General features: G+C 41.6%; 1 protein-coding gene across 1 annotated transcript in view; it reads right to left on the minus strand.

Annotated features, from left to right (window-relative positions):
• The window catches only part of PPFIA4 (PTPRF interacting protein alpha 4), a 1,641,692-nt gene that overhangs the window by 333,617 nt on the left and 1,288,860 nt on the right, over positions 1-19,215 (minus strand). The window contains exon 15 of the mRNA XM_044070202.1: positions 14,671-14,900. Coding sequence (XP_043926137.1) covers positions 14,671-14,900 — 230 coding nt within the window. The remainder of the gene's footprint in view (positions 1-14,670; positions 14,901-19,215) is intronic.

A 19,215-nucleotide genomic window follows, 5' to 3' on the forward strand; every position in this document is an offset into this window, starting at 1 on the left:
TCAAGAAAAGAGGAGTGGGAATCCTGGGGCATGGTGGGTGATCTGTAGCAAGCTACAATTTGGATTGCAGTTTTGCCTAGTGTTAGTTGCACTTGGATAACCTCGGCTGCATTATGCTGAGCAACTAGCCTGGAGGTGTAGATATCCTTAATGAATATGGACACACCTCCGCCTTTGGTGTTCCGGTCCAGGTTACATGGCAGAAAAGTGTGGTATGAGTTATAGCCTGGTAGTGCAGGGGTGCTCTCTGGAGCCTTGAACCAGGTTTCAGTCACTGCACAGATATAGATGTTCTCCATTTTAAGGAGTGCCTCGAGTGAGTGCATTTTGAGATTTAGATTTCTAGCACTGAGTAGCATCACCCTCAGTTTTTAAATACGAGAACGGAGTCAGCTGTCAACATCATCCACCTTCATGGTGTAAAATCATTAAGAATGCAACAGTTCATTAAACATTGATTAAAAACCTTGGTTACAAATAAAAAGAGTACCCGAAGCAAACTTTCCATTTCTGTGTTTTCCTTCTGTGAACGACTCCTTCTACTCTGTTAAAAGATTCCAACAGACAGTATGAGACCAGCCATGATAACTCAAGGCTGAGTTTGTAAGGCACACAAAACAGGTACAGGATTTCTTAAACTGTTCCTGTCCCTGAAAGTAATGTAAACATTTTGGCCAGTAGTAAGGACTATGATCAGCAGTTTGAAGGGTTTCAGGCACTCGTTTGTCTGCAGGTATGCGCTTTTCGCAACCGCGGAAATGTGGTTGCAATAATAAGTAAGTACCTTTTGTTCTTTTAGTTCATCTCTAGATGAATGGAGTATTAACTCATTCCATCCATTGGAGGTCTAAAACAATGAGTGAAAAGGTCACTCAAAAACCAATCAGTAAAAACAAAATGCAAACTCCAGCAAAGCTGGAACTTCCACTGACTGACCTCCCCAACCTCTTGTATCAGAGGCACATGGGATATATGGAAATGATCCTTATGAACATCAGGTGTTTCAGCCAATTGGCGATTCTGTCATTTTACAAGAGAATTTCAGGCCAATAAAGCCAAACCCCACTAGCTGTGGATATGCATATTTCGGCCTTGTTATGACCTCTTCAGCACAGCATAAGCAGAGTGTTTGACTAAGCATTAGAAACACAGGGCTGTTATACCCAGCTGATGTCCATTATCATAAGGGTCACTACAAAAATATCCCATACAACAAACTAAAACAATGAGTGAGAAGGTCACTGAAAAACCAGTAAAAAGAAAATGATCTTTATGAACATCAGGTGTTTCAGCCAATTGGATGTGGAAATGCATATTTTGGCCTTGTTATGACAGCACAGATGAGGAAGGCACTGATAGAGGTGGGTCATCGAGACGAGGATGGCACTGACATCGATGGGGTCATCAAGATGAGGTTGGCACTAACAGAGATGGGGTCATCGAGATGAGGACAGCACTGGTAGAGATGAGTCATCAAGACGAGGATGGCACTGACACTGATGAGTTCATCAAAATGAGGACGGCATTGATATAGATGGGGTCACTGAGATGAGGATGCCACTGCTAAAGATGGGATCATCGAGATGAGGATGGCACTGATAGAGATGGATCATCGAGATGAGGATGGCACTGATACAGATGGGGTCATCAAGACAAGGATGGCACTGACACAGCATCCATGGGACCTGATGGTGTCCCCGGCTGTGTGCTCCACGAACTCAACGAGGAATTAAACCCACAGCTAGGACAGCTGTTTAATCATAGTCTCACCTCTGGATACGTACCCAGGGAGTGGCGCACTGCGACGGTGGTCCCACTTCACAAGGCGGTGCCTCCACCGACCCTGGAAATTACCGGCCCATTAGCTTGACAAGCCTTATCTGCAAAGCCATGGAGAGGATCATAATGGATCTCATAAATAAAGACATAGGGAATTTGCAGACTTTGGATCCAACCCAGTTTGGCTTTGTCAAAGGCAGATCATGCCTTTTAAACTTGGTTGACTTTTTCGAAACAGTCACCAAAGCCATTGATGAGGGAAAGGCAGTCCATACAGCCTACCTCGATCTGGCGAAAGCCTTCGATACAATACTCCACTCGGGTATCATTGAAAAACTCATCAGCTTAAATGTTAACCCATACATCACAAGATGGGTTGCAAACTGGCTGAGTGACAGAACCCACAGGGTCAGAGTTGCTGGCGCCATGTCAGACTCAAAGCCTGTCACAAGTGGTGTCCCACAGGGCTCAGTCCTGGGCCCACTCTTGTTTGGCATCTACTTTTCCGAAGTACAAGCAAACACAGGAGGGTTATGGCTGACAAAGTTTGCAGATGACTGCAAACTGGGCGCCATAGTCGAAAACACATCTGACACAGATATCCTTCAGAAGGGTCTCACAGAAACGGATAACTGGTGCCAGAGCCATGGCCTAAAGTTAAATGCCAAAAAATGCATAGTCATACCCTTCGGGAAAAACAAGGTTACCCCTAGCTACCATATAGGTGGCAATCCACTGAGCACAGAAGAAGTTATCAGGGACCTGGGAACCCAGGTTGACAGTAGCCTGCATTCGACACCCATGTAGCTAAAGTAGTTAGGAAGACCTTCTACATTGCCCACCTTATCATGAAGGGATTCACATCTAGATCAAGGGAGGTCATAGTTTCCCTATACTCATCACTCATCAGACCAATGATTGAGTACAATGCCCCATTCGGAATGTATCTGACCCGACACTTGCAGCAGCTGGAGAGGCCACAAAAGTTCCTCACCAAAAGGATAAAGGGTCTCAAAAATCTGTCCTATGCTGCCCGACTGAAAAAACTTCAGCTCTATTCAGTCGCTTACCGCTTGCTCAGAGGTGACCTGTGCCTGACATACAAGGCCATGTCAAACCCAGATTTGATGAATATGCTTCACCTCAAAAAATCTAGATCCGTCAGAGCCACAAGGGCGGGAGACTTAAACCTCGACACGGCTATTAATAGGACGTGCTGGAGGGATAGATTCATCACCCAAAGACTCCCTATGCTGTGGAACAAAATCCCGGTATATGTGAGGCAGAGCACCTCGCTGGCCTTGTTCAAGAGAAATCTTGACCAATGGATGGGAGATTGCAGATATACCCCAGGGATTACCTCAGTGTCACTGCTCGACAGAGGCACAGCAAAATAATGGGTATAGTTCCCCATACTAAAGGGGTGGCGTAAGCCACAAAACTATGGGCTAGGCTTGTAAATGCCCTCGGGCAGATAGCCTAGTATGAACCTATGAACCTATGAACTGATAGAGATGGGGTCATCAAGACGAGGCAGGCACTGATACTTGATCATATCATCAGCTAGCTGGATTAGGTTTGCCTTTAACTAGTCCATAAAGACAGATTCTGTGGTAAGTCCAATTTTACTTTCATAAGAAGTGTTACAGAAAAGTAGTAAGACATGACCAGTGACATAAGAATTTTTAGCTACTGAATATAAAGTAGCAATATTGATAAGAACCAGGTCAAATAATTTTGAATCCCTAGTTGGAATTTAAACCAGCTGGTCTAGGAAACTAACATTAATGAACTCCAGGAATTTTTATTCATATTTATTTGAGGTAGTGAATGTTGCCCATACAACGGAGGGATAGTTGAGGTCTCCCAAGAGAATACTGTTATGCTTATCAGGAAGGGATGTCAGTTTCTTTAGCTATGATAATGCATATCATGTGACATGGGGGGCAGCAGTTGTTTAATATATAGTATGAAGTTCTATTTGCAACTGTTCCGTAACACTCCTTATGACAGTAAAACCGGACTTACCACAGAATCTCTCTGTCTTTAGGGACTAGTTAAAGGAGGCCATAACATCCCTGTACTCCTCCCTTATCAGACCCATTATTGAGTACAATGTTCTCTTTGGCAAGTACCTTGCCAATTACATGCAGCAGCTGGAGAGACCAGGGTCTCAAACACATATCCTATACAGATAGGCTAAAAGCCCTGTCCCTCTACTCAGTCTCATACAAAATGCTCAGAGGTGACCTGTGTCTGGCACACAAGGCCATCTCAGACCCAGCTTTGATGGAGTTGCTGCATATCCATAAGTCAAACTCCACTTGTGCAACCCACACACACAAGGCCTTAACCTGGTCTGTGACATTAACAGAACTTGTTGACGGGATAGATTTGTGTCTCAAAGACTCTCCTATCTGTAGCACAGACTCCCTCTCCTTGCCAAGCAGAGTACCTCTCTAGCCCTCTTTAAGAGTAACCTGGGTGACTGGATAGGAAAAGTAACGTTGTGTACATGTACCATAAATGTAGATGTTCGAGCGTCTTCACTGTTGCAGTCATCACTGTAGGGTTCTTCCTGCCGGCAGGCAGCCCACGGTCGGCCAGAATCCCAAAGTCTGGGTCCGGCGTCTGCTGTTCAGTCATGCTCCCTGACGTCAGAGCGCCAGGAGTACAAAGCTGCCAGCCGACGCCATGTTCTCCAGTTTTTCTTGCCCCAGATGTCAGGTGCCCCAAAAGTGAAGGCTAATAGTAAAACAAAAATGTAACATACAACAAACCTCATACTCTGTAGCAAATACACCTCAGAAGAAGGGTGAAGTAGGAAACCACAGTAATGAAAGTATAAGAGGGGACAGGAGGGTCGGTAACCCAGACTGCAACAGTGAAGACACTCGAACATCTACATTTATGGTAAGTGTACACAACTGTACTATGTTCATCATGTTTCACTGTTGCAGTCATCACTGTAGGGTTGAATCCCAAAGCTGAGATAAAGGGTGGTGGTTATAGAGTAGAAGGGGCGGCTAGAAGGCCCTGCAAGACTGCAGAAGCAAAGCCTGCCCTAGACTTAGAGTAAAGAGTGAGATTATAGTGCTTAGAAAAATTATGCACTGAACTCCAAGTTGCAGCTTCCAAAATATCTTTGGTAGGTACTCCCCTGAGAAAGGCAGCTGAAGTAGCAGCAGCTCTGGTAGAGTGAGTTCTATTTTTTCCTGGAATTTGCTTTCCATGATGAGAGTAACAAAATCTGATTTCATGAGCAATCCATTTAGAAATGGTCTGTTTTGAAATAGCTTTGCCTTGAGAATTTGTTGCATAAGAAACAAACAGTTGCTCTGTTTTCCTGATATCCTTGGTTCTGTCCAGGTAAAAACGTAGTTGCCTGTGTACATCCAAGGAATGCAAGATCCTTTCCCCCTTATTTTGTGGATTAGTGAAAAAAGTTGGCAGGTGAATAGTTTGATTTAAAGCCACTTTGGAAACCATTTTAGGCATGAAAGTAGGATTAGTCCTTAAAGACACCCTATCTTGGTGAAAAATAATGTAAGGTTCCACAGCCATGAGAGCTTGTAACTCCGACACTCTCCTGGCTGAAGTCAAAGCCAGTAGGATAGCTATCTTCCATGATAAATACTTAATGTCAGATGTGGCAGCAGGCTCTAAAGGAGGCAGAGTGAGTTTTTCCAGAACATAGTTGAGGTCCCAGGCAGGTATGGGTGGTGTCCTAGGGGGCCTTAAATTCTTTGCTCCTCTGAGATATTGTTTCAGAAGTGGATGCGAAAAGATTGGAGGATCTGTATTGTAATGTGCAGAGATAGCTGAGGCATGTATTTTTATGGAGGAGAAGGATAAACACTTATGTAGCATGTCTGTCAGGTAATGTAAAATCAATGGGATATTAGGAATGAGAGGATCCGAATCCTGAGCATGCATCCAGGTGCAAAATCTCTTCCATTTACCTGCATAAGATTTTCTAGTGCTAGGCCGTCTGGCTTCTAAGATGACATCCATGACCTGTTTGGGAAGGGTAGGATTAATCATAGACCCTGAATACGCCAGGCTGAGAGTTTTGATATGAGAGTGCAAAACCTGGCCCTGGTGTTGGGACAAAAGATTTGGAATCTGAGGCAAAATCCAAGGAGGCTCCTGGGATAGATTCATCAGTGTTGAGTACCAAAATTGACGAGGCCAATTTGGGGCCAGTAAAATCATCTTGGGTTTGTCCTGTTTGATCTTTAATAACACCTGTGGAAGAAGAGGTAGTGGAGGAAAGGCATACCCCGAGAGGTTTCTCCAACTGAATGAGAGAGCATCCACTTTCCATGCTAGTTTGTGAAATGTCCTTGTGCAAAAAATCTGTAACTGGTGGTTGAGGGGGGATGCAAAAAGATCTATGTCCGGGCAGCCCCAGGCTTCTGTAATCATCTTGAATATTTTGGTGTCTAGCATCCACGTGTGGGTCTGACAGGTTTCTGCTCAGGCTGTCTGCCAGAATATTTTGTTTCCCTGGCAGGAACTGAGCTTGTAGATCCACTTTGCAAGCTAGAGCTGTGTTCCATAGAGTCATGGCTAGTCTGCAAAGGGGGTAGGAGTGTGAACCCCCTTGCTTGTTTATGTACCACATAACTGTGGTGTTGTCTGTCCGCATCAGTAGTTGTCCTGGCTGTAGAAGATCCCTGAAAGCCAAGAGGGCATTCTGTACAGCCAACATCTCTTTTAAATTGATATGTAGGTGCTTCTGATCCTCTGTCCAAAAACCTTACAGGCCTTTCCCCCTGCAAGTGGGCTCCCCATGCGTAATCCGAGGCGTCCATGGTTAACACTTGGCTGGCTGGAGGCAGACTGAAGGCTTTCCCTTTGTTGTGAAGACATGCCATGGTCCACCAATGGAATTCCTTTTGTAGCCAAGGCAAGACAGCAATCTGTGTGTCTAGACTGTGGCAATGCTGGGACCATACACTTTTTAGGTACTATTGTATTTTTCTCATATGTAGTCTTGCATTTGGTGTGAGAAGGATGCAGGAGGCCATGTAACCCAGAGCCTGCAGGAATTTCCTTGCAGTTAGCTGAGGCATTAATGCCAAGGTTTTGAAAGTTGAAGCCAGCTGTAGTTGTTTTTCGGATGTCAGGAATGCCATCTGGGTTGTTGGGTTTAGAAGAGCACCCAGAAAAGTCATCTGTTGTGTGGGTGTCAAATTTGACTTTTATGTTCACAGTGAATCCCAGGCACTTGAGTAGATTTTGAACAAATTCCAGGTGCTGGAGTAAGACATCCTTGCTGTCTGCTTGAATAAGGCAGTTGTCCAGGTAACGGTAAATTTGAATTCCCTGGAGTCTGCAATAAGCTACTACTGGTGCCAGGCACTTGGTGAAGACCCTGGGCGCAGTAGACAAGCCAAAGGGCAGCACAGAGAATTGGTAATGTTTTGAGCCGGCCTTGAACCCGAGGTATTTTCTGCATTCCTGTCTGATAGGGATGTGTAGGTAAGCCTCCTTTAAATCCAATATCACCACCCATGCATTTTTGCTCAACATTGGCAGGAGCTGCTGCAGAGTAAGCATCTTGAACTTTGGTTTCTCCAGGAAAGTATTTAAAACTGACAGATCCAGGATAGGTCTCCATGAATTTTGTTTTCTGGGAACTAGAAAGAGCCTTGAGTAAAAGCCTTGCCCCGTCTCTGATTGTGGAACCAGTTCTATGGCCCTCATAGCCATGAGGGAACCCACCTGGTTTAATGCCTCTGCCCATTGGTGTTTTGGTAGGTCTGGCCATCCGTTTGGTCTTGGCAAGGTATGAAAGTGGAATTTGTAACCTTTTGAAACTACATCCAGAACCCACTTGTCTTGGGTTATGTAAGTCCAATTTTGTTGAAAAAGAGAGAGTTTTCCTCCTAGAGGGGCTTCCAGGAGAGAAGTTCCTGGAGCCATGCAGGGGGAGTCATTGAGCCTGTTGTCTGTAAGATCGAGGTCTGTCCTCTCCACCCCTGGGGGTGGAAGCACTCCACTGTCTAGGTCTGTAAGAGGTCTGTGTTTGGGCCCTCCCTCTGTAGCGCCTATATCTACCCCTCTGAGGCCTGTCCGAGCTGGGAAAGGACCAATTTTTAGTTGGCCAATTTCTGCTAAATCCTGGGGGCTGAACTTGTACGAAATCCTTAACCGTTTGCATGGATTTTGCCTTATTCTTCATTTTCTTTATCACCTCTTCAGCCTTACACCCAAACAAAACATTATGCTGAACAGGAGCATCCAGTAACTTTGCTTTCACTTGATCAGGTAAGTTTTGTTCCTTTAACCAAGCATGCCTTCTAATGACTGTGCCAGTGGCAGCCGCCCTGCATGAAGCCTCCAAGGCATCAAAACCACAGTGTAAACCATGCTTCCCCACTTGCTCAGTAGCATGCATCAAATCGTGTAATTCCTTATTACCTGCACATGCAGAAATGGTACCTAGCTTTTGTTTCATAACAGACAGCAGGAATTGCTGATATTTTAGCATATGAAATTGGCAATTTAAAGCCCTGATAGATAAAGTAGCAGAAGTCTACACTTTTTTGCCCCATCTCTCCAAAGCTCTGGAATCCTAATCTGTCGGAATAGGGTTTTTATCAGAGGCGGCCTTAACACCCTTAGGACCCTGAGAAATGGTTTCTGGATCAGCAGCAGGATTTTTGTAAAGGAACTGGTGGGAGTCAGGGACCCTGTAATATCTGTCAGGCTTAGCAGGGGCTGGAGGAAAGGAGTCAAGAGTTAAATTAGCCTCAGAAAAGGCATCATCCACAATATCCAAAATAGGAGGAATAGCCAGGGGTCTATGTTGGGGAAGAAGAAGGAAATCCCTAAGCCTTCTCTTAGATTCAGAGTACTCCTGTCCTTCCCAGTGAAAATGTTCCCTCATGTCATGTAAAGTTTCCCCAAAAGAAAAATCCTCATGGGGAGAAGCTGATGGAATGGATTCCTCAGCATCAGAATCCTCATAAGGAGGGAAAGAATATTCCTGTTCAGAGGAAGACACTGAAGAAATAGATGCCTGATCAGAGGATTCAAAATCCAATTCTTGCCTTGGCCTTTTATCTGGAGGAGGATGTGAACCCCTAATCATGGTTAGTAAGTCCTCCGCCATTGTAAGCAGCTGTTTCTGAGATTTGGGTCCCGGATCAGAAGAGGCCTGGGCTGGTGTCTTTGATTTGGAAGGAGTCTTCGCCTTTGTCTTTGGCTTTGCCTTTATCAGAAGCTGTGTAGGTCTGAATACCCCCTCGGAAGCCGGTACCTGCACAGCGGCTCCGGAACCATCCAAGGGAGCATTGTCCGAAGGTCCTGCAGCTGGAGTACTCAAAGGCCTAGTTGGCTCCTCGTGGGAGTCCATTTCGGCAATCGGTTCTGAAATGGCCGACGACAGGGGCTGCGAAAGCACCTCACTGACGACGGCCGAACCTGGAGCTGGCTCTACTTGTAAACCATCGTCTGATTTGGACTTCGGAGGCCTGTCCTTATCCTTGCATCGTGTGTGAACTCCAGTAGTCGGAAGCGTGCCCAATGACATTTTATAATTAAATCACCTGCCAAAGTAGTGAAAAGCAAAATCGTACCTCCACTTAATAGTACGTTGGTTAAATCTAGCACAAAACCGACAACTAGCTACGTCGTGGTCAGGGCCTAAACAAGGAATACAGTAAGAGTGGAAATCCTTATGAGGTATTTGCTTCCCACAAGAAATACAATTATTAACTTTTTCTGACATCGGACTGGAGCAAGAAAAAAGTTTCCCCAATGGGGTACTTAGCTTTGAGAAGAAGAAGTAAGTCTTCGGACTGAAGCACGAAAAAATATCAGGAGTCAGCCGACCGGCACTTGCAAACTGCTTCCACCGCACGGCAAGAAAGACTGGAGAACATGGCGTCGGCTGGCAGCTTTGTACTCCTGGCACTCTGACATCAGGGTGCATGACTGAACTGCCGACGCCGGACCCAGACTTTGGGATTCTGGCTGAACATCAGAAAATACACCCCTGGGATCCCACCTGTGACCCTGCTGGACAGGGGAAACAGGTGGTGACTTTGTGGGAACATGGACCAAATTCTTGGCTAGGCTTATAAGGTCCTATGGGCCAATAGCCTAGTATCATCCTATGAAATTATTTGCCTCAAAAAGGATACAGGGAAGGTCAAATTTATTCGGCTGGCTAAAGAGTCTGGACATGAGATGTTTTATTAGGAATACATACATGCCCCTCCAATAACACTATCATTTTCTGCACTGGATATGAAAGACTAACAGACACTAAAACTCTGCATCGTGCGGGTGCTCTAACTGTTCTAAAAGCATGTTTCAGTAACTATACAGGTATCTATATTTTCAAGAGTTAAGGATGTCTGTAGGGAGTGGAGCTTCTTGTTTAAGCTTTAAGCACTGAGCAGCGGTAACTGTATATAGTTTTGATTTTGATTAGCTGTGTAGGCAATTTGAGGAGACTGACATTGCTTAAAAAGGCACTATGACTATTGTTCAGCAATCTGCTTGCCAACGTGACATGAAGGAGTTTACTGGGCCACGGACTGGTGAGACTTCAGCAGTGTCTCTCATCCAAACCTCTTAAGGTTAATCTCAAAAAACTAAATTGTGAATTTATGGAACAGCTTACAAAGCAGCCTCCCTCTTTAATTAGTGCAGTAATTAAAGTAGTGATGTCTCATCATTTGAAAATGCACCACACTTTGAATATCTATGATATCTACAAGGCAGCTTCTAGCCCAGAAAATATCACAATATTGAAAGGCAAGACAAGTGGACAATAAAATGTAAGTTAAATCACTCCAGAAGTGAGAACTTTCACCAGTACACCTGCTCCCTACTCACTAACCATCACAGTTACCTTATTTTTATATTAAAGCCTACACCATGTGACATGTACTACCACACAACATGTACATTTATCACTCTAGCATCCTAACCTGAACATCATTATCAGATTCAGCATAGATCATTAGCAGCACAAAAGGCTTTCTTGGCATTAAAGAGCCCGGCACTCAAGTTCTACATTTGAAACACTGCCCTCGACAAGATGCTTCTTCTGTACCTTCCATAAATTCATTTCACAGTATAAAAGAATCAGCTAACGGTGCTCGAAACCAGTCGTGTCTCAAGAATATCTTGGCTATTTAGGGTCGATGCCACCATCTCTTCATTAAGTTAATTATGGTTGTATCTGCCATGTATGTGTAAAACTTATGTATTGCTACATACCTGATATTAATCCTGACTGGCTATGTTTCATAATCTCATGTGACAGACTATTAAGTGTATTCTACCTTTTTCTTAAAAGTGTTCCTCTACAACTGGACTGGTAATACCTTTAATGCAGTATCTTGACCATTCTAATGTATTACCTTACCATGAATATTTAATGTTTTATTGCCACCTCCTTTTTAGCCTGAGTTATGACTAAAATGGGACAAGCAGAACAACCTGCCATCCCAATTAAGTGCGCTAATGAAGAACACTGGATATTGGTATTACCTTTGTGTGTAGTGTAGTTTGACAGCTTTTTGTTGTTAACATAATATACTGAACCTTCTGAAAGCAATAACAGAAGGCGAAGTGCTGTGAACAAGTGCAAACGAGTTGGTTATATTATCGTAGTCTAGAATACTATTTTGTTTTAGCCTCAGTCTTGAGCTGGCCATCTGTTGTTCAAACATGTACATTTCTTTTATCCTGTCTCTTCAACTTGACAACCAACATTTCTATTTTTTTTCAGTTAAAAACTTTATACAAATCATATAATCATCTATTGAGTCACTGTCAATCGAACACTTCATAGCTCATTAAGTTCCTGCCTTCCCTTGCACCTCCTTCCTCCTCCAAAACATTATTCTGCCTGCATTGCTCCCACAGTTCCCAGTAATTTGCTTCCACTCTTTTCTAAAGGGCCCACTTCCAGTCTTTTACCTCTCTTACTATACTAACTACTTCTAGTCTGTTTTACCTCTCTTACTATACTAACTCTAGTCTGGTTGGTGTAGACTTTGATTTTTATTTTCTAGTATTGTATTTATTTATTTTACATTTGTTAACCAGGCTAGTCCAACTGGATATATTTCCATTTTCAATGGCGGCCTGGGGAGAAAAGCTCCACAGTGACATTTAAAAGTTTTATAATGTACAATTATAAGAGAAAAATGTAAGACAAAATAAGATGAGAGAGCAGTAATTACAAAGTTATACTATTTAAGCAAATACCATATTCAAAAAGAAATTATTTACACAAAAATTAGTTAAAAATAATTAGAGAGCCTTGGCTAGAGAGAAGTATGCAAATTATGAAACACTTGTTTCCTTAGTAATTGCTTTCTTAGCAGCCACCAGAATTAAACTCAGCAAGGCCTTACTATGTCTAGGCAATTCTGATTCTGTATCTCAGCTCAAAAAAAAAAAAAGTAATTTCCTTAGTTACACCAATTTGCTCACCCAGTATATTTGACAGAGTAATCTACAGGGAATTTTTATAATGTCTGCCAACTCATTAACACTCCCAAAAATATGTTCCCAATTTTCTCTCTCTTCCCCATCACACCTCCAACATGTGCAATCTACCTAAGGAAAAATTGTTTGGAGATAGCTTGGGGTATAAAAATACCTATGTAAAGACAGCAGGAGGGATTACGGAAACAATTGATGTACCTACCTTTGACTTACTCCAGACTGAAATGCAAAAGTAAATTAATGCAAAGCAAACATGAAAATGGCTGAGAACCACAGGAATCCCCAAACTACACTCCATTACAAGTTTGACTGTAGCTGAAACTCCACATCTCCTTATAAAGAGAAAAAACGAGACTTGTGGTATTTTCAAAAACAGAAATGGATTCTGTACACAGAGATGCACAAAATGTTTATACCTTTGAAAATACAAAGAAATATCATGATCCAGCCTGTATTAGCATAAGTTTTACACAGACACTGACATTGACACTTGATTTATTTTTGTCAGGAAGACAATATCACAATTCTAACTAACTGCATAGCAATGCTCTCTTCCTATTTTTTTTTTTAAACAGATCTTGAAAGAAAAACTAGAGAGATTGCATCTATATTCATGTATGTGCAACTAGTGTCTGTATTCTGGACTGACAATTCAATGTGGTCCATTGTTCTCCATTACCAGCCAGCAATAAAAGGTAGCAAGCCACATTCCTCTTGTTTACCGTTCCTCTTTGTGTTCCGTCTCTCCCCAGAATAGTAACATAATCCTATAGCTTGTTCTTGCCAAGTGACAAAAGTGCAGCTAGGGCAGGAAAAAGGGGGGAAGCCACCTCAAATACAAGATGTTAGGGAGTGAGACGCAGATACCAATTGGTCGGTAGTGAATTACTGGCATTTATTTCCATACCAACGTTTCTGAATGCTAGTACTGAAATGGATTCCAATACTGCTTTTTTTTTTTTTGCTTAGAGAGTACAGTATCAGTAGTGAACAGACTTCTATTTTTTTTTTTTGATTGCCCCTCAACTCAAGAGTTGAGGGGCGTCTGATCGAGAAGAATCACCAGTCAATAACTGAGCAACCTACAGCTCTGCCAAGTGTGAAGCTGCATTTCTTGACATAAAATTCAAGTTGCTGCTTTCTGACTGTAATAATCTATTTGTTCTTCTGCATCCTTTCCCCTGTCACCATAAAGACCTCTCCCCCATCCATAAATATTCTGCTACATAGATTAGTGATATCAGATAAGAGCAGGGAAAAAATATGGCCCAGTACTTAACAGCCTTATAGATTAGTACTCCCCTTGAGAGCCATTTTAATCCTTGCCAATTATCCCATGTGAGAATCAAATCCTGCACCTTGTGTGTGTAAGATAAACACCTTAACCATTATTCAAACTTCCCACTCTGACACCCCCACACATAACTCCAGTGACAACCTTATGCCTTACAAATATATCCAGTCCCTACAGCCACCACTCTAATTTTTATTTCTTAGCCACATCCCACCAATTCTGGCCTTATATCCATTTTCTTCAGTCAGTCTGCCATTTTGTGTGCGATAGTCCAATACCTTCTTGAAGTCCAAGTTCTCACCAGCCAATGAACTTCCCCATTCACATCAGATATAAGCAGTTATAAAACTAGATCGGAGGTTGGCAGAATTTGTCTTTCCTGAATACTTATAGACTATAGTTCAACAGTCCACTGGTCTTATGATTTCAACAAGTTGATCCTGAAGAACCAGGACATTACTGCCTGTTTCACCCTGATGAAGTGATGGATTGTTTCAATGAAACTTCCATACATCCCGTCAGGATGCTGTATTATACAGTGAAGCAAGGAGTCTTCCTCCAATTCACCCAGAGTTGCTAAGTACTTTTTTAGATGTTTTTCTACAAAATGGTCCAACAAGCCATCAGTGCTTAGAAAACTGTGCCATCACCAAAGAAGCTTTTCTCAACCTCAAAGACGAGCTGAGTGGTTTGCAGCTTATTTGTTCCCTTACTAAGCCCCCTTTTTTGCACTACTGCCACCAGCATCCATTCTACAGGTGTTACATGTCATTACTGACCTAACAAATATAGTCCTGATTGGCTTCAACAAGGCTTGAATCACTCTGTTCGGGACCAGCTGAGCTCAGCTATACAGATAACAGGTTCTGTCTCTCCATTTTTCTTATTCTCTTCACTATGTGAGAGGAAAGTTTCTCCTACTCCTTATACCACCTAACCTTCCATGCATGGATCATTAGTTGTCTGTAATGCAAACACAAGGGAAAAAGCATCAAGAGATCTTTACAATTAAAACATTTCACTATGTTGACAGTTTCAGGTTATTAAATTTCAGCAGAGCAAGAAAGCTGTTTCAAAACCTATATTTTACTAAGTGCATGCACTATTGTTCTCACCTGATCTCTTCATTGATAGCATCCAACTGCTCCTGCAGCATCATAGCCAAAGTCTGGGCATCAGAATGACCACCTGGAGAAAGCATATCGACTGACCCAAAGACAGTCTCATGGTCATCATCCTCAATGTCTGACATTTCAGCATCACTGTCATATGGGTGTGACACAGTAGGAATTACTGCAGATTGTATAGTGGGTTCCCAGTCCTGGTGGTCATTGAAGAGCCAGGCCTTGAAAGAAAGTGACACATTACTATGTTTGTACTTTCTTGTAATTACACAGCTATCCATTTAAAAGTGCATGACACTATCCCACCTGCAACCAACTTTCACCATTTCCACTCATCAAAAAGAGCCTTAAACAATCTGTTAATAAGTGAATCATGAAGCTTAAAACTGACCTGTTAAATGTTAAAACACTAATTAGGAACTTTATGAGAAGCAAATTATTTTAACATCCACAGAAATACAGCATAAGAATAGTGCCTTGAAGAATATATATATATATATGTATAGCTAGCTGGTCACTGACTAAAACAAGCAATGCTGAGTTAAGAATCAGTTTTGAATGTAATGCATTCCTGCCAGACCTCTTGTCAACAGGAAAACAGCCTACAAGCTAAATGAAGATCAGCCGAGGCGCTGAACAAATCGATAATGAGATCCAAGCTTTTCACATACACAAAAGACAGCACAGTAAGGTAGGCTGTCCTCCCAGAATGTTGCTAGCAGAAAATTGTTGTTTACATTGGTACCACACTGGTAACGTGTATCTACAAAAGTGCAAATTGTGCAAGTTTGCTCACTACCACTATTATTCATTCTTTTAAAGTATCATGGGTCAATAAAAAATATGTGGGCTATAGTTTTCAACTGCCCACCTCTGGAATCTGGGACAAATCCAGATATAATCAGGGCCACTTCTTAAACTATTAGAATTATTACCTTGAGATGTTGATGGGATAAGAGAATGTGAATTAACATGCATAAAAGAAGTCTGTAGCTCTTAACTGTTATTATTTAAGAAGTATAATTCACCATATTTCTTCCAAAATCATCAGTTTTAAGGGGTGTTTAAGGGACAGAGCTAAATTTTCAGCCAAAATCAGGAATAGTTAGGTAAATGCTATGGGACACTGCCTGTCTGGCCTTTAGGCTAGCAGTAGACAAATAATCTGACTGACAGTGAAGCTAAAGTCAGTACAGAATAGTGCAGGGAACTACCTGCACATTAGATTGTGTCACAGATCTTTTTTATACCATTTTTTGCTTAGACCATGTAGTCAGCTGCCTTAGCTGTCCCACTGCACAGTGCTTGATTTTTCAACCAATGATGTCGGATTTTTTCCACCAATGGACTACTAGAGTAGAGAAAGTCTAATGCCTCACTGGTACCTCTCTCTTTTCCTGAAGTAGAAACAACAGCAATGGAGCCCCGACCATGACATTAAGTGCCCCTAGTGCAGCTGCAACTTGCACTTTTTTATGGTCTGGAGGTACATAACATTAGCCCCACTAAATGTCTTGGTTTGTTCTCTGCGATAGAATTAACTTTACAGAATCCTCTACTCTGAAGTTTATTGTCCAAGGCCTAGCATTGAACCCTACACTACAACCCCGCCTCCTGTAACTACCTGCTGCTAACCAAAGAAATATGTAACCCTATCCTATAAGTCAGCCCTTACATCCAGCAGTCTCTCTGGTTAAGTATGCTGTTCTGAGAGGCTGGCTTGTGCATGAATTTAACTCCACACAGGGGTAAAAGAGTACAATTTAAAACAAAAAAAATGATAACATTTTACTGCACCACATAATTACAATCAGTATATAATCTGCCAAAGGGAAAGATTATGGATAATTCTTACCAGAAAGTAGAATTAGTGCAGCACAAAAGGCTGTTGTAGTCAGAAGCAATGAATAAAATAGATTTAATCAGCTTTTGACTTGCAAACCTGTGTGCTCCCGGTCAAATCTGTAACATTCAGTTACTATTTCTATGCCCCTATGCACTGCCAGCTTTATGTAACTAAAATATAATGTAATTATAGCTAAAATTATCCTCTTACACAGCAAGCTGACAAAATTGAAGACCTTAGAAAGTTTAATTGAAGAGTTAAAATATTTTACGGTATGAATGGCAGAAATTGTTAATAAAAGGAGAAAACTCTGTGAAACATTTCTTGAGTTTACAAGTTCTTATCTTACATATGATGTATGCCTTTCCTATAAGGCCTGCACCACAAATCTGCACAATGCTAGAAACAGATTATTTTATAGTTCCCTGTGCTGTGTGCTGTCAGCATTTTGCTTCTGTGATCCAGAAGTCATCAGAGTTTTGATAAAAAGGGGTAACCCAGTATAGCTACTACAAGTACAGTCTTAATGCCTGTTTAACACGAGCAAATGCACACTGAGAGGGTAAATGGCACATAGTTTGGTCTGGTTATTACTTGTGCAATAACGGCATGAACAGAATTCTGGCTTTTTTTAAGCATTTGCTGCCTTTGCAAGACAGTTACACTAACTAGTGCGCCAAGGTCATAGTTGACAACTACTGCAAATAATTTCTTTCTTTCTTTATACATTTTACAGAGTAGCCAATTTTAATGTTGAAAGTTTTCCACAGCAATAACACATCCTTAGTCACCAGTTTGGTATGAATGTTTTACCTTGTGTGCTGTGAGTACACAAGACAACAGCAAGCAAATGACCACAGCGCCACACAAGCCTACCCAGGCAGGTGACCAAAGAGCCACCCAAGCCTACCCATTGCTTTAAGTAGATGACAAGCTGAAGATTTTAGTTAAACAGCCATCATACATCCACAACAGCCTTTCTATATCTACCCAGAGCATTCCTGAATTCCCTCCCCATTTCTGAAACCACTACCCCAGGAAACATCTTTTGCGAGTACTATACTCAAACACTGAAAATTACTTCAGATTGGTAATAAATTGTAAGGACACTGATTTTTATCATGTCAGCAAAGTGGCTCATCACAAAGATGAAGCAGTCAAAAAATACAGTTGTTCATGCAAAAAAGAAGGAACATAACTAAATAAATTCTTAAAACACTTACATATTCGGGTTGTCCATTGATAAACGGAAGGATTAAGAAAACAGCAGAATACAAAAAATGTTAGGAAACAGGCAAAATGAACACACTCCTATCTAGTGTCTACAACATATTCTGAGTAGGGTAAGATTCAAAAGAACATAATTCATGTGTCTTTATTCAATGTATGAAAAAACTGTGCCCAATGTAATAGTGGGGTCAGTCTGCAAATTAAAGATCACATCATTAAGGAATATCCATGTCTTAAAGAACACCACGCAAAAAAACAAAACAAAAAAAACACACAGACAGATGAGTATGCACATACAAAATATACATGTATATATACACACACCTAAACTAAGCCTGCTTTGCATGCCGATTCCATCAGTTCATTTTTTTAGTGGCGTTTAACAAAACCCAGTTCCCTCTGGACTGAAGGTCTGTTCTTTTTTCCTGGGTGGCACTTTGTTTGCATCTGCTGCCAGTCAGTGTTCCGCATTACTGGACACATTTGAACACATATCTTGTCAACCTCAGAAATATACTGCTATGTGACCTCTAGTCTGATATTGAGCCTGTAAGACAACTGAAAAATAGCTGCTGAAACTGTCACTCAAGAAGATCCCCAGCAGCTGGGAAAACATATCATAGTGTGTTTCGTTAAATGCAATCCAATAAGCAGTAACGGTAAATGAGGAAATGGACACAGCGGAAAGGAATCACCACTGGAGACATGATGACAAATTTATTACACAGCTTACAGCAGTAAATGACAATAATATCATTTGTTTCTGTGACTTTCCGTTGCTTATATTAGATTTCTTCAAGGGAATAAAGAAAACAAATTTTAAGCCATACTTTGCTGAGGAACAAGCTTATGTGTAAAATATTTCCCCCAGTGTGGTAACACTTCAGAAAATCTGATAAAGGCCGTGGTGGTTAATATTGTCTTTTCACTTTTATGATTCGAACAGTGGCTAAGCAGAGGGCTTTCTTTGTATTTGTGTGTGTAGTGTGGCCTTGGCCTTGGACCTTGGTCATCATGTTTGAGGTTTCCTTGCTGAAAGGATAAGGCTCTTAAGGGAAAACTCAACACTTATCTGTCCAGAGGCTATTGTTAGTCCAGTGATAGTGACCCTTGTATCGTATGCCAGGAGGCCTTGGATTTGAGTCCCAAAGTAGATCAAATATTCCCCTTTTTCTGCTCTGATTCCACATTTAAGATGTATGATGTCATCATGATACAGCAGTTTCAGTATGCATTTACTGTTTGTGTATACCTTTCTATAGTTATTTGAATGTAGACAACTTTTCCCATAAATCTTAATTTTACAAAAATAAGTTTATTCAATGCTATGTTGCAGCTGTTTCAATATATATTTAATGTTTGTGTGCATGTACATATGGTCATCAGTAATGAAATATTTTCATTAACATTAACTTTACAAAAAGTAGGACAATTTTATTAAGCAATGCCATGGAAAAATA

This window comes from Protopterus annectens, chromosome 4.part1, assembly GCF_019279795.1.
Source record: "Protopterus annectens isolate FY-2018-M chromosome 4.part1, PAN1.0, whole genome shotgun sequence".
Classification (NCBI taxonomy): domain Eukaryota; kingdom Metazoa; phylum Chordata; order Ceratodontiformes; family Protopteridae; genus Protopterus; species Protopterus annectens.